Source organism: Cloeon dipterum, chromosome 2, assembly GCF_949628265.1.
Source record: "Cloeon dipterum chromosome 2, ieCloDipt1.1, whole genome shotgun sequence".
Lineage (NCBI taxonomy): Eukaryota > Metazoa > Arthropoda > Insecta > Ephemeroptera > Baetidae > Cloeon > Cloeon dipterum.
The window spans coordinates 4978619-5006443 of NC_088787.1; the positions used below are offsets into that span (position 1 = coordinate 4978619).

At 45.1% G+C, this 27825-nt stretch overlaps 5 protein-coding genes across 7 annotated transcripts; 3 read left to right on the forward strand and 2 right to left on the reverse strand.

The window, feature by feature from the left end:
- Window positions 1-290: 290 nt before the first annotated feature.
- LOC135934984 (mitochondrial inner membrane protease subunit 1-like) lies at window positions 291-1112 on the reverse strand. 2 transcript variants are annotated; one of them, XM_065477013.1, is made up of 3 exons: window positions 807-1112; window positions 545-742; window positions 291-491 (listed from the first exon to the last, which is right to left on the reverse strand). In XM_065477013.1, the coding sequence occupies exons 1-3, from the start codon at window positions 927-929 to the stop codon at window positions 333-335; spliced, it is 480 nt and encodes a 159-aa protein (XP_065333085.1). In that variant the 5' UTR covers window positions 930-1112; the 3' UTR covers window positions 291-332. The 2 variants fall into 2 exon arrangements, with proteins under 2 accessions (XP_065333085.1, XP_065333086.1); XM_065477014.1 differs by having other exon boundaries at window positions 291-488; window positions 807-1111.
- A 396-nt stretch (window positions 1113-1508) lies between these two features.
- On the forward strand, window positions 1509-15342 carry msps (msps cytoskeleton-associated protein 5). 2 transcript variants are annotated; one of them, XM_065477009.1, is made up of 27 exons: window positions 1509-1674; window positions 2003-2081; window positions 2169-2362; window positions 2420-2626; window positions 2684-2855; window positions 2963-3502; window positions 3779-3962; window positions 4019-4563; window positions 4695-4972; window positions 5035-5218; window positions 5278-5703; window positions 6319-6481; window positions 6541-6704; window positions 6755-6934; window positions 6992-7108; window positions 7373-7729; window positions 8216-8545; window positions 8611-8795; window positions 9700-9846; window positions 11493-11654; window positions 12075-12363; window positions 13359-13546; window positions 13743-13908; window positions 13961-14128; window positions 14188-14500; window positions 14588-14769; window positions 14831-15342. In XM_065477009.1, the coding sequence occupies exons 2-27, from the start codon at window positions 2025-2027 to the stop codon at window positions 14945-14947; spliced, it is 6015 nt and encodes a 2004-aa protein (XP_065333081.1). In that variant the 5' UTR covers window positions 1509-1674; window positions 2003-2024; the 3' UTR covers window positions 14948-15342. The 2 variants fall into 2 exon arrangements, with proteins under 2 accessions (XP_065333081.1, XP_065333082.1); XM_065477010.1 differs by lacking the exon at window positions 9700-9846.
- On the reverse strand, window positions 15330-19038 carry LOC135934985 (Bardet-Biedl syndrome 7 protein homolog). The gene is made up of 15 exons (XM_065477015.1): window positions 18829-19038; window positions 18651-18774; window positions 18475-18589; window positions 18291-18420; window positions 18057-18244; window positions 17824-18001; window positions 17690-17774; window positions 17532-17640; window positions 17367-17484; window positions 17168-17320; window positions 16476-16678; window positions 16257-16421; window positions 15952-16061; window positions 15554-15772; window positions 15330-15504 (listed from the first exon to the last, which is right to left on the reverse strand). Exons 1-15 carry the CDS (start codon window positions 18928-18930, stop codon window positions 15368-15370), a joined length of 2136 nt encoding a protein of 711 aa, XP_065333087.1. The 5' UTR covers window positions 18931-19038; the 3' UTR covers window positions 15330-15367.
- Window positions 19039-19235: 197 nt separating this feature from the next.
- Window positions 19236-22596, forward strand: Fign (Fidgetin). The gene is made up of 9 exons (XM_065477011.1): window positions 19236-19464; window positions 19519-19646; window positions 19704-20011; window positions 20068-20232; window positions 20285-20436; window positions 20491-20647; window positions 21608-22012; window positions 22112-22369; window positions 22423-22596. The coding sequence occupies exons 1-9, from the start codon at window positions 19322-19324 to the stop codon at window positions 22549-22551; spliced, it is 1845 nt and encodes a 614-aa protein (XP_065333083.1). The 5' UTR covers window positions 19236-19321; the 3' UTR covers window positions 22552-22596.
- A 612-nt stretch (window positions 22597-23208) lies between these two features.
- On the forward strand, window positions 23209-27584 carry LOC135936237 (xylosyl- and glucuronyltransferase LARGE2s-like). Its single transcript, XM_065478991.1, has 9 exons — window positions 23209-23666; window positions 24000-24256; window positions 24814-25224; window positions 25317-25820; window positions 25884-26064; window positions 26127-26251; window positions 26308-26463; window positions 26521-26700; window positions 27080-27584. Exons 2-9 carry the CDS (start codon window positions 24068-24070, stop codon window positions 27380-27382), a joined length of 2049 nt encoding a protein of 682 aa, XP_065335063.1. The 5' UTR covers window positions 23209-23666; window positions 24000-24067; the 3' UTR covers window positions 27383-27584.
- The last annotated feature ends 241 nt before the right edge of the window (window positions 27585-27825 follow it).

The following is a 27825-nucleotide window of genomic DNA, read 5'->3' on the forward strand; positions in this document are numbered from 1 at the left end:
TGATTATTTGGCTATCTTGATGTCACATGCAGGCTTGTAATGAGCACAGTGACGATTGCAGCAATAATTAACACTATCTGTATGTGAGATCTAGTTCAGTAAAATATTACAAACATACAAAGCTTTCTTTGAGCCATAATACATATTTTCAGCCTGTAGATAATCTGACGCACGCGTAATTGTAAATAATAAAAGGAGACCTGCTGATTAATAAGCAAAGCGTGTCAGACACAGGTTACCCGCTTGTTTTTATTATTATTATTTTCTTCAAAGTAATATTTCAGTCAGAGTTGAGCATCTCAAAAATAATTCCTTTATTGGCATTCAAAAATCTAATCTGACTTAGTGAGAAGACACGCGTCCTGCGGAGGCCAAACCCTCAGGATGGCCCTGCTGCGAATAAGTCCGGCCGGCACGGGGCCGTAATTCCGTGAATCAGTTGAGTTTCCTCGGTTGTCGCCCTCCAACCACACGTGACCAGGAGGAATCTGCTGACAGTGAAAAGTCAGGGAAGGAATTGACATTTTAAACAGGAGAAACAAACCACTTCTGTGAAAATTCCGCTTTTGACGCGGTCACCGGCGATTCCGGTGACTCTTTTGCAGACGAATTGTCTCGGATCGGTGGGCGATTTGGCTACAATGATGTCTCCTCTCTTGATCTTCTGCAGTCTGGGACTGATGTGTTCAGTCAGCAACACGTTATTTGTGAACAGCGTTGGTTCCATTGACGAACCTGAGCACTGCAAAAAATATAATAAAATTAGATACCATACACACATTTAAATCAATTAAAATAGGCCATACCACGACGATGTCGGCGATATATTCGAAGGTGCAGTGTGCAATGCAGCCGTACTTGATGATGACACCGACCATGCCAAGGGCACGGCGGGTCATGGGACGCAGGTTCCAGCTCAGCAGCCCCATGCTTGACGTTAGCGGTCACGAAAAAACACTTTTGAGGCCTGCAACACGCATCACTGCCCGAATTGGAGCCGAAATATTGCGCCTGCAGAGCCTGTTGGGGAAGAAAATTCAGGTCATAGAGGGTAGAGGACAAAACTAACAAATTTTCATCGCCAGCTGACTGATGGGGACGATCTTAAAAATTTCGCGCCCTGCCGGGATTTTTAATGGAATGAGAGCCATCTGACGGCGACAGCTGCAAGCGACTACCTGTCAAAATTCGCCGAAATTATGAGAATTTCATGATTGTTTCAATTTGTTGACACTTCTTTTTAGTAAAATTAATAAATTCAAATGAATTTCCCAGAATTTCATCGGAAAATTCAGCTTTTTTACTTGTAAACTCGATATAACATTGAAATGAGTCACAACCGCATTATGCATTTTTGAATTGAGAGATCGTTAGCTCAAGTTGGCGCGCTTACCGCAACCAGGCGGTGTGAGTAACACCTTTTAGGAGCAGTGCAGACGCCATCTTAACAATCAAAATCTCATGTAAACTCCATGCTCAACGGTCTAGGCAAGATGGCGTCGTGACGAGTTACTCCCACTGTCTAGTCCTCTGAATCAGCGCAGAGGCAGAACGGAGAACGAACAACGAAAATATACGGTGCCCATTGCGAACGAAGAAGAGAACGAGTCTTCAGCGACCGAAACCGCGATCTGCGCTGCTGACCAAGCCCTGCCGGATGCACCATTAAATCAGGTGAGCGATTCGGGCGGGCCGTCGGGAACGTAGGGCCGTCGGGCAGCCGCCTCCACCCTCTGCCGCAAATGGATCAAGGCTGGCTCGCTCTGCATACGACCACAAAAGCTTAACGATTTTCTAATTTCCGCATTGGCGTGAGTCACGACGCGCGGTGCCGATTGTTTTCGACATTCGGCACGCGGGCAGGTCGGCCCTGCCGCCATCCGCGTCGGCCGTGGCGGTCGGGCAACCGCCGAAATCGCACCTGCGTTGTGTGGGCGAGCGAGATCTGATTGGATTTTCCGCATAACACGCATAATCTGAATCTTTCATTTTATCATTACAGAGAAAATAAACCACAACGCAAAATGGAAGAAGACACCGAATTCACCAAATTGCCCGTTGACGAGCAATGCGTCCACAAGGTAATTTAACTGATATAAATCTTTTTTTTTAAAAAACAAAAATATTTTATTTTTTCAACCCTTAATTAATAAATATTTCTCCTGTAGTCCTGGAAAGCTCGCGTGCACGGCTACGAGGAGGCGGCCAAGCTGTTTCGACAGATTCCAGACGAAAAAGCCCCAGAATGGAACAAGTATCTAGGAATTATGAAGAAATTCGCGGCCGACAGCAATGCCGCAGCCCAGGAAAAGGGTCTGGAAGCGCTTCTGGCCTACGTAGAGAACGCAGGCCCCGCCGGCAGGTGATACCTTGTCCATTTTATTTAATGGATTTGACACTAAAAGGTTATTGTTTGTAGGACTGTTGGCGAGGTCATGTCCAATATTGTAAGCAAGTGTCTCGGTGCTCCGAAGGCCAAGACCAAGGAGCTGGCGCAGCAGGTGGCCCTCATGTACATCGAGATTGAGAAGCAGGATGCTGTCATGGACGAGCTGATCAAAGGGTTCGAGCAGAAGAACCCGAAAGTCGTGGCTGCCTGTATTAATACAGCTAGTATGGCCTTGAAGTAATGTGTTTTTTAGCGTTATGAGTATTTAGAAATTAATTAGTGTTTTAAATTTAGTGAGTTTAGCCACAAGGTGATTACAGTGAAGCCCCTAATTAAGGAATTTCCAAAACTGCTGGATCACAGGGACAAAATCGTCCGAGACGAGGGAAAAGCGCTGATCGTTGAGACCTACCGATGGGTCGGTGACGGCATCAAGCCTCAACTCAGCCACTTGAAGCCCGTCCAGGTCAGTGTTTGTGACAAAATAAATTAAATCCTTATCTCTGTTTAAATACTCAACCGTTTAAAAATGTTTAAGTGCTTTTAATCAATAATATTGAATTTTTTCCCCAGGTGACGGAGTTGGAAGCGGAGTTTGAAAAGGTTTCTGGCGAGAAAGCCGTTGCCAAACGCTACCTGCGTTCACAGCAGCAGCGGCAGCAGGCGGCCGCCGCAGCTGATGAGGTCGACGGCGAAGATGCGGCCGAAGAGGAGGAAGAGGCCGCTCCACCCATCGATCCGCTCGATTTGATAGACCCCGTGGACATTCTGTCCAAGCTGCCCAAGGACTTTTACGAGAAGCTCGAGGCAAAGAAGTGGCAGGAGAGGAAAGAGGCGATGGACGAGCTGGACAAGCTGCTGCAGAACCCCAAACTGGAGGCTGGCGATTACGGCGAGCTGGTGCGCGCCCTTAAGAAGATCATCAATAAAGACTCAAACGTGATGATCGTGGCGCTGGCTGGAAAGTGTCTCGCCGCACTCGCCAACGGACTCAAGAAGAAGTTCCAGACCTACGCGTCTGCCTGTGTCTCCAGCGTGCTCGAGAAATTCAAGGAGAAAAAGCAGAACGTCGTCACTGCCATGCGCGATGCCATCGACGCCGTCTCCCAAAATGTGAGTTTTTTTTGCATTCCTGTTAAAGTAGAATGATGAATTTTTACCAGTTTCTTGCAGGCAATATTTTATTTTTAATAATTTTCTAATTAAAAGCTCATGACCGCGACTTGAAAAATTGTCAGAGATAATTTTTTGGAGAAATTGATGCACCAAAATGGTATTGTTTACTAAAAAAGGGTTTAACCAGTTAAATTTGATTTTTAGGCACTTTGAAGATGGAAAATATTCCACTTGTTTGATTGCTTATTCTTTAAAAATTAAATAATCTTTCAGTTGACACTGGAAGCGATGCTGGAAGATATAACAGAGGCCATAGAAAAAAACAAGAATCCATCGGTGAAGGCAGAGACAATGTCCTTCCTGGCCAGGTACTTTACAAAGTGCACGCCGCAAATGCTGGACAAAAAGATGCTGAAGGCTTATGTGCCGCTGATGCTAAAGTGTCTCAACGATCCTGGTGAGTTAAAGCATAATTAAATAAAATTAAAAATATTCACTGTTTGTTCTTCACAGACGCCGGGGTGCGTGAAAGTGCTGCTGAGGCCCTGGGGACAGCGATGAAACTGGTCAGCGAGAAGGCGATCATGCCGTTCATCGGGGACATTGAGAACATCAAGCTGCAGAAAATCAAGGAGTGCTGCGACAAGGCGGTCATCACGGCCAAGGTGGGCAAGCGTCCGGCGGCCGCTGCCGCTCCAAAGCCGAAAGAGGCTCCCAAGGCTGCAGCTCCTCCTGCCCGAAAGCCAGCCTCGGCACCGGCCAAAAAGGCTCCAGCATCCAAAGCGGTTCGTCCTGCGGCCAAAAAGGCGGCTGCACCAAAGGAGGTGGCCAACACGGAGCGCGAAATGGCCGATGAGGAGGTGGAGGCTGCTGCTGCTGAGCTGATAGAGCCGCCGACACTGCTCACAGAGCTGGTTGACGCCAACTGGAAGACGCGTCTCGCCGCCGCTGAGCAGTACCTCCAGCTCGTCGCCTGCAAGGAAAAGGCAGACCTGCCCGCTCAGGTGCTCGTCAGGACGCTGGCACGCAAGCCTGGCCTCAAGGATGGCAATTTCCAGGTTTGGATTTTTGCATTAAAAATAATAGAATTTCGGTTTCACGCTCACAATATATTAAAAATATAATTTTCAACGAAAAAGCTACGTTAACAGCCTGTCTTCTTTTCCAACATTTAAAATTGTTGTCTCAGGTGATGAAGGTGAAGCTGGACGTGGTGAAGACAATCGCAGAAAGCAGCAAGTTCAGTCGGACGTGCGCAAACTTCTGCCTGCAGGACGTGGCTGAGAAACTCGGCGACGCCAAGGTGGGCACCGCCGCAGCAGACGCACTCACTGCCATGGCTGAAACTCTGAAACTCGACTATGTCGCCGTCGAGGTGCTCACCCTCGCCTTCAACCAGAAGAGCCCGAAGGTGCAGCAGGAGGCCATGGGCTGGCTCTCCAACGCTCTAAAAGACTTTGGATTCGCGTAAGAAATGAAAAAGGTGAATATTTTTATATAAATATTACTAATTTTGTTTGGTTTTGCAGGATCCAGCCGAAGCCTGTGCTGGACAACATTCGAAAGGCGCTGGCCTCGACCAATGTGGCGGTGAGGACGTCTGCAATCTCGCTTCTCGGCACTCTGTACCTCTACATGGGAGATCCGCTGCGTCGAGTCATGGAGTCCGAAAAACCAGCCATCGTCCAGCAGATCAACGCTGAGTTTGACAAAGTATGTCATTTTTTGTCAATCATGTTGATTAATTTTTTATTAAATCACCCCTATTTCAGTTGGAAGGCCAGCGTCCTCCTACTCCGAGCAAGGGCATGACCGTGTCAACGGGCGAGGACAACTCGGAAAGCGTGGAAGACGACGGCAGCAACGAGCAGGACCGTTTCCAAGAGCTGCTTCCTCGCGCCGACATCAGTGACCAGCTCACGGAGACGCTGATCGCGCAGCTTTCGGACACCAACTGGAAAATGCGCGACGAGGCGCTGCAGAAGATTAGCGCCGTGGTGACGGCCAACGCGCACCTTACCGCCAATTTGGGCGAGTTGCCCTCCGCGCTGGCCAAGCGCATCACCGACAGCAACAAGATCATTTGCCAGACGACGCTTGGGCTTTGCCGTCAGCTGGCAGACCGGCTTGGCAACCACACCAAGCAGCATGTGCGCACCCTCGCTCCAGCTATGTTCCAGGCCCTTGGTGACAGCAAGGTAAAATCCATTTGAAATTTATGATTTAACAATATTTTAAATTATTTGTTGGCTGAAATTAATTTATTTTAGGGATTGTGCACGGAAATATTTATTTTTGACATGGGAAAAATTAAAATGTGATTGTTATTGGTCGAAAGGGAACAGCTTTGATGAACTTGATCTAAATTTGGTATTTTTTATTGATTTTAGAGCTCTTAGTAAAAGAGTTCCCTATCTTTAGGTCGATAGAGCCCATAGAAAAATTAAGAAAATATATAAAACTGATTTTTTTACTTTTTGCGATGCCCCAAAGGTCAGCGGGGTGGCGTTGGTTCCCATTTGACGCAGAAATTTACGAGGTACATTTTGAGCATTGGTAGAACATTGCAGGTGTAATACACAGAACTGGAGATATACATTTTTAAAGTTGAAAAAAAAACGCCATTTCGGACTCTTCAAACTTTTGTTTTTGGGGTCTGGGTCGTATTTTTAATTTTTAACTCTGCCACAGTTACTGTCCTATCCTCTTCTAATTGATAAAGTGCAGTCTGGAAAATGTATTCTTACCATATACATTTAATTTAATCTTGAAGAGCATCAAAGATGTCCTAATTTTCTGTGTTTTCGTTTCAGACGCAGATCCGCGCCCTGGCGGTGGAATGCATTAAGGCTTGGGCCGAGCAAAGCGGCTTGAAAGAGTTCTACGAGGGCGAAATGATCGCCGACGCTCTCAAGACGGGCAACCCCTTCCTCAAGGCTGAACTCTTCCAGTGGATGGCCGAGAGCTTGACCAATGGTACGACAATTTAGTCATTTTAATCCTAATAATTCAATTTCCACCTTTTTTTCGAGCAGCCAAGAGGATTCCAAAAGAGGAGCTGATCGCTTGTGTGCCGCACCTGCTGGCGTGCGTCGAGGACAGGAATGCCGACGTGAGGAAGAATGCGCAGGACGCCATCCTGCCCATGATGATCCACACCGGCTACGAGCCCATGGTCCGACAAACCCAAAAACTCTCGGTAAGCAATAAATTTCTGGATATCATGTTTAACTTTTAAATTATTTGCAGGCTGTGAGCAAGACGGCCGTGACGACAATGCTGGAGAAGGCGAGGGCCAACCTGCCCGCCAAGCCTGCTCCCGCGGCCACTAAGTCATCGGCCAAAGCGTCCGGGCCTGGGAAGAAAACGGCGCCGCCGCCTGTGGCCGCCCCTACCAAAGTCAACACAAACACCATCACCAAATCAAAAGTAATGAGGTTTTTTAATTAAAAAACCTCTCATTAATTTAATGATTAATTTTCCCAGTCAATTCCAAAGCCAGGGGCGAGCCGAAGCAAGAAGGAGGAGGAGCAGGACCTGTCCCCGTTGCTGCAAGTCAACAATTTGAAGACACAGCGAATGGCCGATGAGCAGAAACTCAGGGTATCATTTGAAATTTTGCTGTTAACCTAGGAAATTAATTTTAAGTTGACATGTTTTTATTATTTATTTATATTTTTTGGTAATAAAGTCATTTCAACTGCATCAAATGTAATTATTATATGTTCAGCTGTTTTTTTTTATAATTTTCTGACCATTATGAATAGTTAAATTCTCATTACCTTAACGACGTCTTCAAATATGATACAAATAAACATCAGGCAACGACAGATTTGTCAGGAAAAACGACTAAGTGATTTTTTACAGGTTTTGAAGTGGAACTTCACGTTGCCGCGCGATGAATTCGTTGACCAGCTGAAGGAGCAGATGGCGACGGCGGCCGTCAACAAGTCCCTGACGGACAAGATGTTCCACGCCGACTTCAAATTCCACCTGAAGGCAATCGAGTCACTGAGCGACTTCCTCTCGGTCAACCCCCAAGCCACGGTCAGCAACCTGGACCTTATCCTCAAGTGGCTGACGCTCCGCTTCTTTGACACCAACCCGTCGGTGCTGCTTAAAGGGCTTGAATACCTGCTCACCGTGTTCGCCATGCTCGCCGAGGACGGCTACAACATGCCTGAGATTGAGGCCGCCTCCTTCATCCCCTACCTTATCTTGAAGGTTTGTCAGGGCTATTCTTATTTTTCCTTTATTAAGTTAAATTTTCCTGAGATGATTTTTGAATAAATTATCTTAATTTTGGTTATTTTAATTTTCCCAAAAATAAATTATTTATGATGGCCAGTTCAAAGTTTTAAACGAATTTTGCGCGAAAATATTTTTTTTAGATTGATTTTTTCTATAGGAAAAAAACTGGAAATTTGATCAGCTTCCTGAATTTTGGTAGTTTTTACGCGACTATCAAATGGTGAATTTTAACAAGGCCCTATCTAAAATTTGCAATTTTTGAAAAAATAAAAAATGCCTTCCAAGGTTCCAAGCCTCAAAACTACTATTTTTTTCTCCTCACTATTAAATTATCATAATTCTTCTCACCCAGGAAGCAATTAATTTCCTTTTGCTTGCGTAACTGGTAAAATTCGTATAAATTGGATTTTTTTGGCACTTTTTTGATTTTAAATATCACATCTTTAATATTTTTTTTAGTCGGGTGATCCGAAAGACTCTGTGAGAAACAGCGTGAAGAACATCATGCAGCAGATCACGCTGATCTACCCGTGCAGCCGGCTCTTCTCCTACGTGATGGAGGGGCTCAAGTCGAAGAACTCGCGCCAGCGGACCGAGTGCCTCGAGGAATTGGGCCTGCTGATCGACAACTACGGCATCAGCGTGAGCCAACCGACTCCGGCAGCCGCTCTCAAGGAGATTGCCAAGCAGATCTCGGACAGAGACAACTCGGTGCGCACGGCAGCACTCAACTGCATCGTCATGGCCTGGCACCAGGAGGGCGAACGCGTCTTCAATATGATTGGACAGGTGACATTCTTTAGAAAATAAGTGTTTGAGTTTTGTTCAATTAATTATTTCCTATTTCCAATCAGATCTCTGAAAAAGACCGGTCTTTGCTGTTGGAGCGGATCAAGAGGGCGAGCAAGACCAGGCCGGTGATCAAGACAGCTGAGGAGGCGGCTAGCAGGCCAACCAAGGCGGTGCGGCCGAATGCCGTGGCCCAGGAGGTGGCCGAGCGCTACTCCGAGCCGGAAGACGCGCCCGTGCCCACGTACAGGTGAGCCTTTTATTTCATTTCTTCTTCCTAGGCTCAACAAACTCATTTTCAGGTCATGTTACACATTTTTAAAAATTTCAGGATATTTTACTGCATTTCTTACTTGTTTGTAAAGGTTACAAATCATTTGCCAGCTTTTTAATTAATCGGGAGGATACCATACATTCTAAAGTCACCACAAATATTATTTTTATTTAAATTAAAACGAACCATGGCTTCCATTCTTTTGTTCAGTCACCCAGGTTTTCAAAAACCTGTATTTTATTTAATGCAGTGCAGTGGCAAAAAGCGATTTATATTTGTTTCAATTTTTACCAGTTTCATGCAGACAATTTTTGTACCACGAATTTGAATAATTTTTCTAAATATTAGCTCATAGCCTCGACTTGAAAAATTAAAAATTAAAAAAAAGAGAAATTCTTGAAGAAATTGAGGCAGCAATTTTTTAAAAGAAAATAAAAATCTGCTCAGTAGAGGAAATATTGACCATTCCGACCACAAATTTTAGATTTTCAGTGGGGAAATATGGAAAATAATTCATTTCTTACTCAAGAAATTGGTAAAAAAAATGCAACGCTAATTCCACCTTCAGATTTGAATTTTTTAATTCAATTTAAAAATTATTTTCATAGTTATAAAATGGAGTTAACACCACACATGTCGCCTCTTTCCTTTATTAATTTGGTGGTGGTGGGTCAAAGGAAAAACAAATTTTCACGCATCCCGCGAGCAGCGTTATTTGCGATCAGGCGGAAAGCAGTTTGTTGGCGCCCTTCTGCAACGAGGCCAACCAGACGGTGCTGCCGGCGGCCTCTGCGTTGCCGCGGGGCCCGTTGGCGTCGTCGAGCCCGATAGGAAACCGCTCCGAGTGCTCAAGTGACCATGAGTGCGTTGTTGTCCGCAGCTCGTCGTCCGGGCCGAGTCGCGAGTCCAGCCCCGAGGAGATCGTGCTCTCGAGCGACTCGGGCCCAGCGAACGACTACCCCCACAACTGGGACCAGATGCAGCGCTTCCGTGACGCCGTCTCCGCCAAGTCGGTCCTCCGACTAGGGTTGTTCTGTTTGGCACCTCTGATTTTCCCCTCACTAACCTGGCGTTGATTAAATTTTAAATTAATCCGGACATTTTTTACTTTCACTCAAACACAGGGTCAATGTGATTTTTACTTTATTTGAGTAATTCACTTCCTCATGTTGAAGGGAGAAGGTCTTTAGGCAAATTTGGAGAAGAGCAGAATTTAAAATTAAATAGGTTTTGGTGTACCTCAATATATGCTTCAAAAAGCCTAGTCTGGCATCCCCATAGGGTCCTGTCCTTATCTTTGCGTGAAAAAGTATCGGAAAAAGTAGAATCAAGACAGGAAATCCGGAATTAGGTCGTTTAGGCCGAAAGAAAAATTAAAAAAAAAAACACTAAACCAACATTTTTACTTTTCGCACTGTCCCGGAGGCTGGCGGGGGGTGGATGCGGTCCGTGATGGTTCCCAATCGACGCAGAATTTCAATATAAATATTTTGAGCATTAGTAGAGCGCCCTAGGTGCAATAGAACCGGAGATAGAAATTTTTAAAGTTGATAAAACGCCATTTCGGGCATTTCTGACCTTTGTTTGCGGAGCCTGGGTTGGACCCTATGGGCCCCACGGGGCTACAACACGTCTCATTCGATGCTCCTTGACGAGTTCTGCTAAGCCGAGTTTGGTTTTTGAAAATTTGACTATTTTTCGAATTTTTAGCAATTTTTTAATGCTTGAAGTAATTCAAAAGTGGAAATTTTGGATTTTTAGCTTAATTCTCCTATGGGCTCTGGAATTTTTTTGAACAGCCATGGTGAACAGGCATTGAATGGGTGTTGACCTGAGCTGAGCGGCCAGGTTCCCAGATTGTTTTTCTCAGGGTTTATATCAGGGTAAAAACCCTTTTCCAGGCACAGCTCAGGTCCAGGGTAATTTAGCTTCGAAACCTCTGAGTTAAATTGTTTGAAATTTATTTGCGTTTCTTTTGAGACTAATTGAGGAGACAATAGAATTTTAAAATTAATAAGCGTGATTTTTTCGTTTGTCTCTTAAGAATATCATTGGTAATCATTTTTTTTTTATTTTTCTAATTTTAATTCCGCCTCGACTACTGCCCTATTTTCTTCTAATTGATAACCAATAATGGGAATCTGAGTTTGAAATTTTTCCGGTCCATAGGAGAATTACAGCGATTTTTTGATAATTTTGTTTGTTTACCCTCGGCACCAACGAACAACTTATTTCCGTTTTTGTGATTGAATCACAGCGGGGTAACTAAAAGAAGGCCAAACCTCTTGTAACAGCGGACCCACCTAGCTTAGATCCTACCCAAAAATTCACTTCAATTCTAATTTAAAAAAGATTTTCTGTTATTCTCAAATCTAGAAGAAAGAGCGAACCTCTAAGAAATGGAAATTCGATTTTGGTCCCTGCTGAGTGTGTTTTGACTGATTTTCCCTCTTATTCCTGTCAGGCGTTTGAATGCAGTTTTCTGCGCATCTCTCGCTTATCCCTAGGAAAATAAATCCTAGGCCTTGCGTGAGAGCCTTTTGTGACAAATTACTAACCAAACTGTGTGCTGATTTTGCCGACTTGCAGGTTGTTTTGTTCATTAACTGTTTTTTCTGAGCTCTCTTTTAAGATGACAAATTTTTAATTGTTGTTTGATTTTGTCATTCGCAGGCCAAATCCGCCGCAGCAGCGGCAGCGTCCGATTTCGGCCGCTTTCCGCCTGGACTACGACCTGCTCGGGGAAATGGAAAATGGACCGTCAGTCAAGGCGCCGCAGCTGCTCAAAATGGACATGGAGGACATCACGACAGACGTCAGACTGCCAAAGCTCGAGTGCGTTTCCTTCCTTAAAAATTAATAAATTATTAAAATTAAATTAATTAAATTTTCTTCGGCTGATTTTTTGAAAAGATCGAATTTTTTGAAAAAACGTGACACGGATTTTTCTTGTGCCAAAGGGGTGGAAGCCACTTTTTATTGAGGGGTTGTAATTTTTAAAGGGATGAAATTGAATTAATGGCTGGAATTTCCACAAAGTTCAATTTCTTCGTCATCGATTTCTAGAATTAAGAATCAATTTTGTCCAAAGAAATTTATTTCTGATTGAAAATTGTGTAGGAAAGAGTGTACAAATTAAAAATATACGCTAACAGAATTAATTTTTAATATCATCCTTTTTTTCAATTTTTAGAGATTTTTTGTTTTTATAGAAAAAAATTGTCTCTTAATTAATTTAAATGTCTGATTTTGTAGGGCGACAAAGCACGTGTCGACGTCGCCGTCGTCTGCGGTGACGGCCACGATTGAGCTGCACATCGGGCGGCTGTGCAACCACAAGCTGGAGCGCAGCATCGAGGCGTGCCGCGAGGTGGACACGATGATGCGGCGCGAGGCGAGCGGCAAGTCTCTGGTCACGCTCACCGACCAGCTGCTCGTCGCCGTCAACAACCAGCTGCAGGTGCTGCAGAAGGCCACCACAGACACGCACGACCTGCAGATCATGAGCGTCAACTACACACTTCTCATCGCCATCCTCCGATCCGTAAGAATAACTTTGTTATCCATTCCTGTGATAGTGAATCTTGAGTGATAAAGTTTGTCCTTTTCTACAATTTCAATCCCGGATTTTGTGGGTTCAGTATGTTAAATTTGTCCTGCAACCCCGTCACAACTCTCTAAATCAACCCTTAAAGTAATTTTTGGGTCTGTTTTGTGTGAAATAGCTTTTAGGTGAAGAAAAAGAACAAATTACTCAAATTAGAGCTCTATAAATGAGACAGATACCACAAATTCATTGAATACTATAGGGTTTGATTTAGAGGGTTGTAAAGAATTTATGTAACAACTATCAGAAACAAAATCCGGCCTGAAGTGAATTTAAAAAAAATATTAAAACGAAAAACTTAAAAATAGCGCAGATTTTGTTGGCGTCGGCGGCGGTGATAGCAAGCGGGGGCGGCAAAAGGGTCTGAAAGACCAAGAATTTTACGGCGAGTTTGATAAACTTTGGTTTTATCCGGTATGACTCATAGCAGCTGAGCTATGAATTTTTAAATTAAAAAAAGTCACTGTGACATTTAAAACTTTTGTTTTTGAGGCCATATGGGCCCGACGGGGCTCATTCGGGTATCCATCGATGCTCCTTAGTGAGGCGCGCCCGTCCGTGTGTGATTTTCTTAAATTGAACCATTTTTCCATTTTTTACGAATTTATTTCTGCTGTCGAAATTTAATAAAAATGTAAAATTGATTTTTCCGGGCCCAAGGGGATTCTTAATAAAGAATAATAATAAATATTATTCAAGGTTAATTGTTGTTAAAGGGATGAAATTGAATTTAGGGTTGAAATTTCCACAAAATTAATTTCTTTGACATTGATATCTAGAATGCTTTCTTGAGAAATTTATTTCTGATTGAAAATTGGGTGTGAAAAAATAAAAATATTGGCAAACGATGTAATATTTTTTACATTTTATTTTCTTATTTTTTTCGGCTTGAGAGATTGCATTTTAAAAAAATTTGTATCTCTTATTTTCAGATCTTCTCAAGCCAGCAAATGGCGACCCGAGCTTCGCAGACTGTGATCCGCGACGTGATGAGCTCTCTTCTGCTGATGCTAGTCGAGCAGAAGCTGGAGCGATTCAACACTGAGGACCAGATCGTCCGGCTCACAAACTCCCTCGTCGTCCGCATCATCGAGAACGCCGACCACACCAGACTCGTCACGTAAGCCTTCTCTTAATTTAACAAGAGGAAAAAAGGGCGTCATTATTAAAAATAACGAATGGAAGACTATTTTAATTAATTTGTGGACGCTACAAGCCTCCATTTTGAAATATCCTGCGCAGTTTGAACCAAATTTAACCTGCTCCAATCACCCATTGGTCCTGAATTAACCTATTTTTATTATTAAACATTTCAGGGCGCAGGTTCGAATGCTTCACGACTGCATCAGCAATCAGAACACTCCTCCCAAGTTCACGGAGCTAGTGATGAAGAGTCTGTGGAAGGTGATGCGCGTGATCGAGCAGTGGCAGGAGCAGCTCGACTTCAGAGCAGTCCTGCGCGAGGTCAACCACTTCCTCGAGGTAAGCAGCGTCAAAAATCTGCTTAACATTGTAATTAAAAATTGATTTACAGGATTTCCCGAGCCACACCTGGAAGGACCGCAAGGACCTGACGCCGCTGAAGACGATCAAGACCCTCGTGCACTCAATGGTGCAGCTCAAGGGCGCCGCCCTGCTCACCTTCCTCAGCAAGGAGGACACGTGCTACGAACTCACCAAGATAGTCAACAAATACGTCAGCGTTAGTTTCCGATTAAGTTTTAATTTTTTCCTTTAGAAATTTAAATTTTTTTTGAACAGTCGAGCGAGGCAAAGCCAGCGAGGGACGTGCAGCAGCAACAACAGCAGCTTGCGTCGCCGCACCGCCTGACGAAGAGCACGCACCACCAGCTGGCAGCCATTTTCAAGAAGATCGGCTCCAAGGACCAGACGAATGAGGGCCTGGAGCAGCTCTACGACTTCCGCAGGGCCAACCCGGACGCGGACATCACGCCCTTCCTCGAGAAAGCCTCGCAATTCTTCCAGGAATACATCGAGAAGGGGCTCAAGGGCATCGAGCTCGAGCGCAGCAGGCAGTCCAGCACGGCCGCCAGCTCACTCTCCTCGCCCCAAGGTAAAAAAATCAATTCTAATCAGGGTTCGAGTTTTATCGACCCGGTTTTTTGGAACCCTGAACATCTAATTTAATTTCTTGATCCAGATGGCGAGGCTGAGTTGGGCTCGTACCTGCGGCAGGGGGCGGGAGACGCGGTGCCATCCGCCGACAAGGCAAACTATTACAAAGAAAAGCTGAAGGCGTTGCAGCAGAAGGCGGGGCTTGCCGGACAAAACGAGCAGTCCACGGACAACAGGGCTGGCGACTCCAACCGAAACCAATCAGAGGTAAATTATTTATTTCCTTCAAAATTGACACATCTAGAAAATTGTTAACATAATTTTTTAGTTGCTGGACAACTTGCCGCGCAGCGTGCTGACAGAGTCTAACGTGAGCCCGCCGAGGCAGACGGACGCGGCGAGTCTGGAGCTGATCAAGCAGCGACTGGAAAGGCTGAAGCGGTAGAGCCGAGAAATACGTACCTACCTTAATTAGATCGAACCTTGCGTCTCTGTCCGTTCTTACTTAGATTCCGAGCTCTCTTTCTCTCACTTAAATTAATTTAATTATTGTTACTATTACCGTGTCTCACTCAAGAACTGATTCGTTTCGACACACACACAAGCCGAGAGATTCTGACAAAATGTGCATTTCGCTTGAGGAGATTAATTTTTTGTTTTGTTTAGACTTAATAATATACAATTTTTTATTTGAAAACCGAGCTTTTGGCCTCTCGTTTGATGTTCGAATAGTCTCTCCGCGCGCAGTTACAAGTACGTTTACTGGATAATATATATTAATACAGCTGATAGTCGGTTAACTTAGCTCTAATAAACAAAATAAAATGTAATGTTTTAAAATTTCTCCTTTTTTATTCGCTCTTCTCTACGCCATGAGGAAAAAATCGATCAGGGTGTCAGGGTGGGTGTACTGCTCGAGTAAATCTCGCAACTGCGCCAGCCGGCCGCGAGCGTTGCCCCCGCGGAATTTTCCAATGTCCACTAGCAAATCGCAGATCATCGCTGCAATTAATTTAATTAATTCCCGAACGTTGCAATAAAGTGCTCTCACATTTGAGCCGTTCGAGTTGGGCTGGCTGGCTCTTCATATTCTCGACGATTTCCGTCTCCCTGTCGAGGATGCTTTGGTAGTTGGCAGGCAGCGTGACGCCCTGCTGCTGCAGCTCGTGCAGCGGCGCCAACAGCGCGTTTTCGGCGCCCAACTGCCGCTGTTTGGCCAAGAGGGGGTGCACCAACCCCAGCATCCACGCCGTGCTCTCAGGGTGGATCTCTATTAAGGGGAAATAAACTCTGGTAAATAAAGAATCTAGCTTTAAAAATATTTTCAAGGAAAATTCTCATTTCTAATTTATTTCTCCTGCTTTTAAATTTTTTTATTTGTTTTTGGGCTAAAATATTAATTTCAGATGGGCTAAAATGAGTGGAAAAAGATTTTAAAGGTCAAAGTACCGCAGGAAATGTCCAGTTCGACGCTTTTGGCTGTTGCTTCTTTGGTCAGAACGTCTTTCAGGACGGCTATCGTGCTCATGTTGTCCGATTTGAACTCGGCCTTTCCCTTCCTGCGCTCAAAATTCACAAAAATGGCATAATTTCCCAAAATGTATTTAAATAAGTTGGCGGCCCTGCACTTTAATTACAACAAAAAAATCAATTTAGTTGGTTATCATGTTAATTTGTGGCAAAATTGCAGTATTTTTAAGTTGGCACCAGTGTAACCTCCCCTACCATCCCTGCGACCCCTCTCCTCCACTCACGCGTATACGCAATGAAGGACGGTGTCGAGGAAACTATTCTTGTAGGACAGGACGCCCTCGCTGGTCATGGGCACCTTGTCCGGCACCTCCGGCACGCACATTCCGATCCACGAGTGCACCTCCGCCAGGCTGAACGCCCCTGTCAACCTCAGGGAGTTGTACGGCCTGTACAAATGAATATTTTTAGGACGGGAAGGGGTCCTTTATATCTTTTTGTACCTGTCGAGGGCCAGATCGTGGCTCCGTTGGTGCAGCGACAGCGGCCGCACGGCGAACTTGATCAGCCGGCAGCACTTGGGCTGCATCGAAACGGTCACGTAGGCGCGCAGTTGGCCAGCCTGGCCCTCGGTCGTCTGCACCTTCACCTCCAGCCGCGTCGTGTTCACCTGACACCTGTAGGTCACCAGCAGGTGGTTTCCCATCTGTGATAAAAAGGGGATTTTTCTTATTGGGTGCTTGACACCGCCATCTTGGTGGTACCAACCAAACATTTTTAAAAATTATTGCTTTTCGTAAAATTAAAATAAATGATGATTAGAAGATTGCTTAAATGATGGAACTTTGGCTCGTATTGATTGGGTGCTCAACGCCGCCATGATAGAAAGGGAATTTTTCTCATTGGGAGCTTAACGTTGCCATCTCTGTAGTACCAACCTAACACTTTTAAAGGCTATTTTGCAATTTATAAAATTATAATCCTTTTAGATGTGTTCTTAGATAATTTAACCATGTTTTGATGTGATTGGGTGCTAAACGCCGCCATTTAAATGGTACCAACCAAATACAATTTTCATGAAAAATTTTCTGCTTGCAAACAAATCAAATTTTTCTGTTTTTCTTCAAGAAAAAATATTTTTCAAATTTTCCAGAACATTTTTGGGCAAATTAAGCTTTCAAACAGGGTTGCCAACCTCCGGATCGCATGCACTGTGGCTGACGACGGCGGAGTTTCGCTCCACGTCGAGAATGCGCAGTGGCGTGTCACTCTGGATGAGCACGTTGTCGATGGGTGTCTGCACCTCGATGGACAGCAGGTATACGGCCTCGTTCGGGATCAGGGTGAACTGCACCTCAGAATTAATTAAAAATACTTGCTATTTTATGGGTTACCTTTTCATTGATCTCGATTTTGGGGACAATGGACAAGGCGTCTGGCCTCGTCTGCGTCGTTTGCTTGTATTTTTCCCGTTCTCGCACAACCTTTTGCTCAATTTCGTCAATTTCCAGCCTAAAAAAATGACTTAATAATCCAATAATTCTCTAAAAAATTTTAACCTGAGCTGTTGGAGTCGTTCCTGCATTTCAGAAGACATGTTTGTCGGGCCGTCACCCTGGCGAAGGTTGATGCTTTCTTTACTCTCAGTCGTCAGGCCGAAAAACCACCCTGATTTATATTATTAGGGTCCAGGCATAATAAAAAAAATTAATTTCACCTGTATAGGTAACGGCGATGATCTCAGGGTGGTCAGGGCTGCTGACAAAGCCGGCCTGCACGGACATGATGCTCTCGGTGCACGCCTAAATAAAATTTAAAAATTAATCATAATTATTTTTTTAAATAAATTACATAAGAGGCTCGTTTGACGGGCAGCTCCTGCATCGGATCATAGACGAAGACTTCGATGAGGCCGTCGTCCCGGCCAACGATCAGCTCCTTCTGGCCGTCGCCGCTCAGGTCGAAGTGCACCATGCAGTTGACGCAGCCGCTGCCGCCACCTTCCAGCACCCACCGCACCTGGGCATTGCTAAATATATCAAAAAATATCAAAATTATTTTTAATTTTTTTAAAGTTTTCATACAATCCGAAGGAAACGAGGCCGATGCTGCCGTCTTGAGCGCCGAAAAGGACGTGGAGGGGATCCTCTTCGTCGGCCAGCTGCAAGCACGACGGCCGACTGCCAATTTCAACAACCACGGCCTGCCTTTTCTCCGAGACCAGACGCAGGGTGCGGTCCTCGCAGGCAATCACCGTCCTCACGCCTTCATTCTACTCAAAATTTAATATTTTTTTAAATTTTTTTTAATTAACTTGCATTGAGTGAGGGTATATTGATTATATCGGTGATTTTGTCTGCAAAGGTCGCGTTGAGTTTTTCCACGCAGTCGAAGAAGTGTTGAAATGAGTGGAAACTGGCCACCATCAGGTCACTCCCACTTATGGTCCTGTTTTAATGAGATAAAATATTAAATTAAATTAATTTCTGTTAATTTGTTTACATGTGCTGGATGGGTTCGGTGAGCGTCGTTTCAAATGCGAGGAAAAGTTTTCCCTTTTTGTTGTAGCCCCGCACTTCGTTATTTGCAGCGATGAAAACTTTGTCTTGCAAATGATCTGAATGTGAGAGAGAAAGAATCAATTTAAATAATTCAACGTATAAATTTTTCCGTCTTGCCTTTCATTCCACCGAGTTCAAGCCGGTTAATCTTCGCGCCAGGCAATGATTTGAAACTGTGCACTAAAGTGCTTCTTTTGATGTTGAAAATCTGGACCACTCCATCATGACCACCAATGGCAATCTGCAAAAAAATGAGATTTTTACAATTCTAAATTTAAAATAAAAGAAATCGCACCCTCTGTAGGCCCTTCCCGTCCGGATTGGGCAAAATCTTCATGGTATGACGCGAGGTTGGTCCTACCAACGAGTAATCGATGCGGTTCAAAACCAGTTCCATCTCAAAATTCGCAAAATTCTCGAAAAACCGAGCTTGCAACCTTTCCCCGAGCGCCAAAACACAGTTCGCGCGCTTACCTGCCAAATTCACATTCCTGGAGTGAATACGCCAACGTAACAAATTCTTCATCGCAGACTCTCTCATAAGTAATCTCTATAAAACTCACTTAAAATTATATTTAATATTTGTTCTATCTTATTTCATAATATTTAATGCAGATTCAAACATTTAATCAGACATTTCAAGCTGAGACCTAATGAAGAATATTTATTGTTAGGTTGCAACCACTGTTTCACCGGCCACCTGCTTGATTTGTTTTGGCGCCGCTGCTGCTGTGTTAAAGAATTTTCTCTTTTCCGATTTTCTTCGCGAATTACAATGCTTTAGCGTAATGACAACAGGTGCCACAATGCCCACGACAAATTCTGACCCTGCATTTAGCAGTCTGGTCGATAAAATTCTGTTCAAGAGCCGGAACACCCCGCAAGCGCTGCGCACCGTCTGCGCTCTCAACTTCCAAAAGGGCCTCGAAAAGTGAGAAATTCGCCGTGTTTTCATTCCTCCTAAGTCGTGACAGTCGAATTCCAGGAAGGACGATGCTCTTGCGGCCGAGATTTTGGACTTTTCGGCCAAGAGGTACTACCAAAGTGCCGACGGAGTTATTTCCAATGTGGTCAGGGACGCCCTGAACAAGGCCCAAGCCTCCGGAGTCAAAGGTTTGTGGTTTCTGCATGATGAGAATTTTAATGTGACATTATTTCTGTCTCTGTCAGTGGACAGAAGCAGCTGGAAATCTGCATTATCCGAGACAAAAGTGACCTCGAACGTGGCGAGGCGGCAATGGAGCAGCGCGGAGGTGCGAGCATGGCACCAGAAGGTCACGGACAGCGCCAAAAGGGTGCAGCAAATGGACCTGGGTAGGGTCGCCCCCAAGAGGAAGGTGCAGGAGGAGCAGCCTCCCAGGGGCTTCTTTGTGCCCAAGGTCAGCGGCTTCGTGCCAAAGTCCAGGAGTTTTGAGGCTGAGACAAACAGTTTCTGTCCCACTGAGCCGTCCACGAGCGGTTACAAACCCGTCCAATCGGTATTTTTTTTTTTTTTAAAAAAAAAAGGAATTTGTTCTTATCGTGAAAATTGTAGGGATTTGTGCCCAAGACGCCGGTTGGTTGTGTACCTGGAAGGCAGAGGACCTTTGAGGAGCCGCCGAGGGCGAGTAACGGCCATGGATTTTCCAGTGAGCCGCCAATGAATGGCCGAAATCAGTTCGGGGCCGGCAATCCCTTCAAAACCGCCCGTGTTGAATTGGTAAATTTTTGAAAGGTTGACTAAATCTCTATTACCGGAATTCTTAACACAGGCTGCTCAGAATGTGAAAAAGTACGGACACGACGGTGGCGTCCTGGACGATCCACAGCCCAAAAAGCGAAGCCTGGGGGGCAGAAGGGGGCCACCCCCGTCGGCCAGTTCAAAATTTGTGCCGCACAAATCCGCCTTTGGGGACAACGAGTCGTAAGTGATGTGAATTATTCCCCATTTAAACTGGTCCTATAATTATATGTTTAGGAGGTCCGATTTGGAGCTGGAGGACGAGGTGGACGAGCGGCTGAAAAACATTCCGCCGGAGATGGTGCAGACGATCCGCAACGAGATCATGGACGTTGGAAAGCCTGTCACTTGGAACGACATTGCTGGACTCGAATCTGCCAAAAACACTATTCAGGTACTCTATCAATAAGTCTTCCTGACGGGAAGTTTTTGTAATTAACTCTAGGGACGAATTTTTCATGGTAAAATTTTGTCAGCTACATTTTTTTCAAGTTAAAGGGATAGGGCATTATTTCCATAGGGGTCTGTACCTGTTTTTGCATATTAAATTATGATTTAAAGGCGCCAAACTTGGGAAATCGACAGAGAGCGACGAAAAAATGTGCCTAGCGTTGGGATTAGGTCGATCGGGCTCATTAAAAAATTAAGAATAAGCCAGATTTTGACTCTGCGCGACCCTGGAGGGTGCCCAATCGACGCAGAATATATTCATAAACATTTTTAGCATTGGTAGAGCGCCCTAGGTGCAATAGAACCGGAGATATAAATTTTTAAAGTTGTTATTGGACATTTCGTACTTTTGTTTTCGTGGCCTGGGTCGGACCCTATGGGCTCAACGGGGTTCCAAAATGTCTCATTTGATTCCCCTCAACGAGTTCTACTAGGCCGAGTTTGGTTTTTGAAAATCGGATTATTTTTCGAATATTTAGCAATATTTTAAGTGTTTGAAATAATTCTAAAGTCGAAATTTTAGATTTTTAGTTTCATTCTCCTATGGGCCGTGGAATTTTTTGAGCAGCCACGGTGAACAGGCATCAGATGGGTGTTAACTGGAGCCAAGTGCCCAGGTCCCCAGATTTTTTACTCAGAGTTTACATCAGGGTAAAAACCCTTTTTCAGGTACATCTTAGGTCCTGGGTAATTAAGTTTTTAAAACTCAACGTTAAAATGTTCTAAACTTATCTGCGCTTCTTTTGAGACCAATTACGACCCAATCCGAGTTAAAAAACGTGATTTTTTATCGTTTCTCCTATAGTGATCGAAATTTGGGATTTTTTCCTCTTTCCTCATTTCAACTGGAGGAATAAAGGATTTTACGCAAAGCTGTACTTATAAAATCTTCTTTCCTTTCTAGGAAATCGTGGTGTGGCCCCTTCTGCGTCCAGACATCTTCGCAGGGCTGCGCGGTCCTCCGAAGGGAATCCTTTTATTCGGTCCGCCCGGCACCGGGAAGACCCTGATCGGCAAGTGCATCGCGTCGCAGTCCAAGTCCACCTTCTTCAGCATCAGCGCGTCGTCCCTCACCTCAAAGTGGGTGGGCGACGGCGAGAAACTGGTGCGGGCGCTGTTCGCCGTCGCTCGCTGCCACCAGCCGGCCGTCATCTTCATCGACGAGATCGACTCGTTGCTCGCCCAACGCAGCGATTCCGAACACGAGAGTTCAAGGCGCATCAAAACCGAGTTCCTCGTGCAGCTGGAAGGCGCCGCCACTGCCGAGGACGAACGAATTCTTGTTGTCGGCGCCACCAACCGCCCCCAGGCATGTCTGATTTTTTATAGTGGGTGGGGCAAACGACCGGCCAAATATCCGCGACACGTACTCGTTTAAAGAGCAGATGATTGAACAAATAAATTTCAGGAGTTGGACGAGGCGGCGCGGCGGCGTCTGGTGAAGCGGCTGTACGTGCCGCTGCCCGACGTGAACGCCAGGGCGCAAATCGTGCGCAACCTGATGGCAGCGCAGAGCTGCGACCTTTCCGAGGTGGACGTGATGAGAGTGGCTCGCGTCGCGGACGGATTCTCAGGCGCTGACATGCGCGACCTGTGCAGGGAGGCCGCCTACGGGCCCATCAGGTCCATCACTGAGACGCAGATGACCCACATCCACGCCAGCCAGGTCAGAATTTCAACATAAATTATATATTTTCAAATATTTTAATTTATTTTAAGGTCCGACCAATTCAGGTGGAGGACTTCCTGGCGGCTCTGAAGCAAGTCAGACCCAGCGTGTCAAGCAAGGATCTAAACGTGTATGAAGAGTGGAACAGAACTTACGGCTATGGAAAAGCAGTTACCTAGTGATAAACATGTACCATGTGTTTTAAATTAAACCTAAACTGTTAAATAAGTAAAAAGTCGGCGTTTAAATGGAGGAATGTCAATTGAACCTTATTTTTCAAATTAAAATATAGTTATTATCACGATGTTATTAATCTTTCTAAAAATTTAAATATTGTTTCCTTAAAAAATATTGTTTTTTTACATTGAAAGACATGTAAATTAGAATCTGAAACGGAATTTCAATAAGAATTCTCCAGTAATTCAATTCATTCTAACCTGTATTCGTATCTATTCAAAAGTGAGTGCACGAATTCTTTCACTTCAGAGCCGTTCTCCTTGAAAATCAGCTCCAGAATGAGATTGACCCCGCACCATAATAAATTCATCGAGATGATCTCCAAATTTAATCGGAAATTCTTAGCAAGAGACAAAATATTTCGCGTTTAATACAGGCCTTTCACGTCTCTTGGCGCTAATTCCGAGTGAATCCAAGTGGGCGGGGCATATTATTTGTTGGTTTTAAGTTCAAGGGGGTGTGGCTGCGAATTAGTCTTTAAAAACCGTCTCTTTTCACAACCGGTTATCTCCATCTGGTGTTAATCAAAGCTAACCCATTGTTCTCCAGTGTTTTCCAAACAAATAACCGGTTACTCCGCACACAAACAATCGTAAAATCAGAAATCGTCCGGACTGGACTGGAGGCGACCCTGACGAGAGAGTTGTTGCCTTGCCAATTCGCGTCCTTTTTCAGACCCTTGTCCGTCAGTGTCTTTTGGCCGTGTCAGTAAAAACTGCGGCATTCGTAGCGCAACCGGCTAAAAGCCGAACATCAACAAATCAGACCAAAAAGGGGCGTCTTCTCGAGTTCTCGATTATCGACACTGTCCCTCAGGACAAAGCAGCAGTGCCCTGCGGAGGTATAATATAAGGTATATGCGATGGCCTGAGTGTGGGCCTGCGCGGAGGCAGTAGCTTGGCCGGCCAGCGGATCGAAGTCGGCGGCACGATTGCCCGGCGGCGCAGCAGCCACAATGGCCTCTTCTGCAGGCTGGCTCGACACAGGCTGAGCTTCTTCGTCGGCGCCCTGCTCGTCTCCTGCGCCCTCCTCTACTACTCCATCTTCATCCGCGATGGTGAGGATACAGTTCTCGACCACTGGGGCTCAAATTTGAGAAATTATTTCGTTTTAAAAATGAGAGAGGGTCGTGTTCCAGTTTGTGCATTGATTAAATTGCGTTTTATGTATTTGTTATTTTCTGTGCTCAGCAATTTTTATGGTGTTTAATATTTGTTAAATCAATATTTTAAGTGTCCCTTAATTGTAAATGTACCATTTCTTCTATTAATATAAATATTTTCAGCCGCCTTTTTGTAAACATTTTTGCATTATAATTATTTTCCTGACCTTTTTTGTGTCTTTTTTTTTCTGTAAAAATCATTTTCTTAAATTATATTTGTTATTTCAGAGGCTGACCCGAACAATTTGCTGGGTTTCAACCACCGGGAGGCGCGTCTGGCCGAGCGGGTGCGTGAGATGGAGGAGCAGAACCAGTTGCTGCGGCGCCAGTTGAGCTTCTCGCAGAGCCAGCTCATATCCGCCATGTCCGAGACGCGCCGCAACGACTCGGCGCCCGTCGCCGCCGCGGCAGCGGCCGCAGACGCCATCACCGCGTACGGCAGCAACGGCGCCGCCGAGGACAAGAGCGTCAAGTGCCCCGTCAAGGTTTCAATTTATTATTAATTAATTATTCCTTCTCAGTTTTTTTCCTTTCGTTGATTGAACACTTTATTTAGGGCTATCGGACAAGGTCAAAGGTCAATTTAGGTCGTTTTTTTATAATTTCGGGTGTTTTTCAGCTGTTCGGAATTTTTTAAAAAATTTTTAAAAATTTGGTAAACCCCTTTAAAGCATTTGTAAGGCACGTGTTTTCTTCTCTGAGATACTCTTAACGTTATTTTTCTCATTTTTTGAGAAAAACCACAAAATGAAAAAAAACAGAAAAATTCAATTTTTTCCCAAATTTGTCTTCACCAAATCTTGACTTCTAATCGTCAGAATTGCAAAAACGGCACACGGTTAGATTCATCTTGACCTACTCTTTAACTCTGGGGGTTGTAAAGGGTTGCTTACCCCTTAAAAAAATTCAAAACTCTAAATAACCGAAGCGGAAAAATCATTTTTCTCAAAAAAAAAAAAATACCTACGAATGAATCAATTTTTAAAATACTCTCATTTTATTTATTAATTTATAACTAAAATTCCAATTTTTAAAATTTCAGGAGCCCGAAGTGCCGAAATGTGAGGTGATTCACGTGGCAATCGTGTGCGCCGGCTACAACTCGTCTCGGTCGGTGGTGACGCTGATCAAATCGATCCTGTTCTACCGGCGCAACCCTTTGCACTTCCACCTGATCTCCGACTCGACGGCGCAGGTGATTCTGCAGACGCTGTTCAACACGTGGAGCGTGCCGCAGGCCGACGTCAGTTTCTACCTGGCCGACAACGTGGTCGGCGACGTCTCCTGGATTCCCAACAAGCACTACTCGGGCGTCTACGGCCTCCTCAAACTCACGCTGCCGAAGGTGCTGCCCGAGTCGCTGCACAAGGTCATCGTGCTCGACACGGACGTCACGTTCGCCACCGACATTGCAGAACTGTGGCGCAACTTCCGCAAGCAGGGACCAAAACAGGTGATTTATTTGTAAATTAGACAGAGGAATTATTATTTATATTGATGAATGTCCAACAACCCCTTAATTATTTTATTCTTGTTGTGGGTCAGGCGATAGGTCTGGTGGAGAACCAGAGCGACTGGTACCTGGGGAAGCTGTGGAAGAAGCACCGGCCGTGGCCTGCGCTGGGTCGCGGCTTCAACACGGGCGTCATCCTGCTGCACCTGGCCAAGCTGCGCCAGATGGGCTGGGGACACCTGTGGCGGCTGATCGCCGAGCGCGACCTGATGACGCTGCTGTCGACCAGCCTGGCCGACCAGGACATCTTCAATGCCATCATCAAGCAGCACCCGTACCTGGTGGACACGCTGCCCTGCCAGTGGAACGTCCAGCTCAGTGACAACACCCGCTCGGAGCTCTGCTACACGGAGGTCACCGACCTCAAGGTCATCCACTTCAACTCGCCCAAGAAGCTCAAGGTCAAGAACAAGCACGTCGAGTTCTTCCGCAACCTCTACCTCACCTTCCTCGAGTACGACGGCAATTTGCTCCGCCGAGAACTGTTCGGCTGCAACAACACCAAGGCCTCCCTCAAGGAGAAGGAGCTTAGTGAGGTTTGCAGACAAATTCAGGGGATTTTCCAGGATTTTCAAATTTAAATTATATAATTTTTACAGTTGAACGAAGAAGACCCATGCTACGATTTCCGGCGTGCGCGCATCACCGACTACCGGACGCACCTCTACTTCTTAGATTACGATTACGAGCCCTCGGTGGACGGCTTTGACGTCACTCTGGTCGCGCAGCTCTCCATGGACCGGCTGCAGATGGTCGAGCAGCTCTGCAAGCACTGGGAAGGTGTGTATCGATCAAAAGATTTTTTTAAATTAATTTTCCGAAACATTAAATCCTGATTTCAGGTCCGATTAGCCTGACGCTGTACATGTCCGACGCGGAGGCGCAGCAGTTTTTGAGTTACGCGCTGAGCTCGGAGGTGCTGAGCGCGCGCAAGAACATCGGTTACCACGTCGTCTACAAAGAAGGGGTTTGTTTGTTTTCTTTTAAAAAAAATCCTAAATTCTAATTTTTGAAATGCCGCAGAACTTCTACCCTGTGAACTTCCTGCGAAACGTGGCGCTGCAGCAGGTCAATACTCCGTATGTGTTCCTCACCGACATCGACTTCTTGCCAATGTTCGGACTCTACCCGTATCTCAAAAAGTCCATTCAGCTGCTCAACCTCGACTCGAGCAAAAAGGTGAAGAAAATTCCACTCAATTTTAAATTAAAATATTAAATTCCCTTCTTTATCCAGGCGTTGGTGGTGCCTGCGTTCGAGACGCAGCGCTACCGGATCAACTTCCCGAAGAGCAAGGCCGACCTGCTGAGCATGCTGGACATGGGCACCCTGTTCACCTTCAGGTACCACGTCTGGACCAAGGGCCACAAGCCGACCAACTACGCCAAGTGGAAGATCGCCACCACGCCTTACAAGGTCAGTTTTGACCATTTCATTTCGTTCGTGTCGCGGAAATTTGGCCGATCGTTCGCCCCGCCCACTTGTATCTCCCTCTGCATCAGCTGATAGGAGGGAAGATAGCTCTAGGTGATAGTACTCGGGGAGGTCTACAACATTGAGCTAATTTGACTCCTATCAGCTGATGCTGAGGGATATAAAAGTGGGCGGGGCGGCCGAACGGCCAAATTTCCGCGAACGAAATTTTTTTAAAACGTGATTTTGTGAATATCTCGAGTTCTAATGAAGCTAGAACCTTAAATTTGCCGTCAAAATGTTACAAATTTTAAAATATTCTAGAAACATAAAAAACCTTGAAAATCAGTATAATAGCAACCTTTGTATTTTATATTTTTAGATCGAGTGGGAGGCGGACTTTGAGCCATACGTGGTGGTGCGTCGGGATGTGCCCGAGTACGACACGCGGTTCGTGGGCTTCGGCTGGAACAAAGTGTCGCACGTGATGCGTCTCGAGGCGGAGGAGTACGAGCTGGTGGTGCTGCCGAACGCGTTCATCGTGCACATGCCGCACGCGCCCAGCTTCGACATCGCCAAGTTCCGCAGCTCGGCGCAGTACCGGAAGTGTCTGAAGACGCTCAAGAACGAGTTTGTCAAGGACCTGAATCGCCAGTTCCACAAGGAGTTCGCCACTGAGGCGTGAAAATGAATTGTTATGTGATTTCTCTCCCTCGCAACAAAAAATAACTGTTCAAGTTTTCCTCCCATTCCGAAAAGAAGTGTAGTCACCGCGCGTTTCTCTCTATCTCGTGTAGCTTTTAGCTAGATTTTTATTCCATTCATTGCAGCCTTGCACCGATCTGATTTTTGAGATGGTTAAATATATTTATTAATTTATCAACTTATTTTCCCAGTGTTTTAACTCAAAATTTCCCGCTAATTGCAGACGTAAAAAAACCCACAAACTGAAAAATTTCATTAAATAAAAAGAAATAAACTAATCAAGTCAAATTCAAACGACTCTCGTAGCAACCAGGCAGGAGAGTTAATTAATTTTAAACATTGGGGAGTACAGAACTCGAGTTCTCCTTTCTCCATTTTAATCTAGCAAAAAATTTCTTTCCATTCATATTCAGAAAGGTTGAA

Excerpts from the sequence above, each read along its gene's own strand:
- LOC135934984 (XM_065477013.1), bottom strand. The coding sequence starts at position 929 with ATGGGGCTGCTGAGCTGGAACCTGCGTCCCATGACCCGCCGTGCCCTT. Across the intron at positions 743-806 it reads ATATCGCCGACATCGTCGTG|TGCTCAGGTTCGTCAATGGA; the intron begins GTATGGCCTATT and ends TATTTTTTGCAG. Across the intron at positions 492-544 it reads GCGGAATTTTCACAGAAGTG|CAGATTCCTCCTGGTCACGT; the intron begins GTTTGTTTCTCC and ends TTTCACTGTCAG.
- msps (XM_065477009.1), top strand. The coding sequence starts at position 2,025 with ATGGAAGAAGACACCGAATTCACCAAATTGCCCGTTGACGAGCAATGC. Across the intron at positions 6,482-6,540 it reads GGCCGAGAGCTTGACCAATG|CCAAGAGGATTCCAAAAGAG; the intron begins GTACGACAATTT and ends TTTTTCGAGCAG. Across the intron at positions 9,847-11,492 it reads AAGTCGGTCCTCCGACTAGG|GCCAAATCCGCCGCAGCAGC; the intron begins GTTGTTCTGTTT and ends TGTCATTCGCAG.
- LOC135934985 (XM_065477015.1), bottom strand. The coding sequence starts at position 18,930 with ATGGAACTGGTTTTGAACCGCATCGATTACTCGTTGGTAGGACCAACC. Across the intron at positions 18,421-18,474 it reads ACCGAACCCATCCAGCACAT|GACCATAAGTGGGAGTGACC; the intron begins GTAAACAAATTA and ends TCATTAAAACAG. Across the intron at positions 17,641-17,689 it reads CATCGCCGTTACCTATACAG|GGTGGTTTTTCGGCCTGACG; the intron begins GTGAAATTAATT and ends AATATAAATCAG.
- Fign (XM_065477011.1), top strand. The coding sequence starts at position 19,322 with ATGACAACAGGTGCCACAATGCCCACGACAAATTCTGACCCTGCATTT. Across the intron at positions 20,012-20,067 it reads GTTACAAACCCGTCCAATCG|GGATTTGTGCCCAAGACGCC; the intron begins GTATTTTTTTTT and ends TGAAAATTGTAG. Across the intron at positions 22,013-22,111 it reads GCGCCACCAACCGCCCCCAG|GAGTTGGACGAGGCGGCGCG; the intron begins GCATGTCTGATT and ends AATAAATTTCAG.
- LOC135936237 (XM_065478991.1), top strand. The coding sequence starts at position 24,068 with ATGGAGGAGCAGAACCAGTTGCTGCGGCGCCAGTTGAGCTTCTCGCAG. Across the intron at positions 24,257-24,813 it reads GCGTCAAGTGCCCCGTCAAG|GAGCCCGAAGTGCCGAAATG; the intron begins GTTTCAATTTAT and ends TTAAAATTTCAG. Across the intron at positions 26,701-27,079 it reads TCGCCACCACGCCTTACAAG|ATCGAGTGGGAGGCGGACTT; the intron begins GTCAGTTTTGAC and ends TTATATTTTTAG.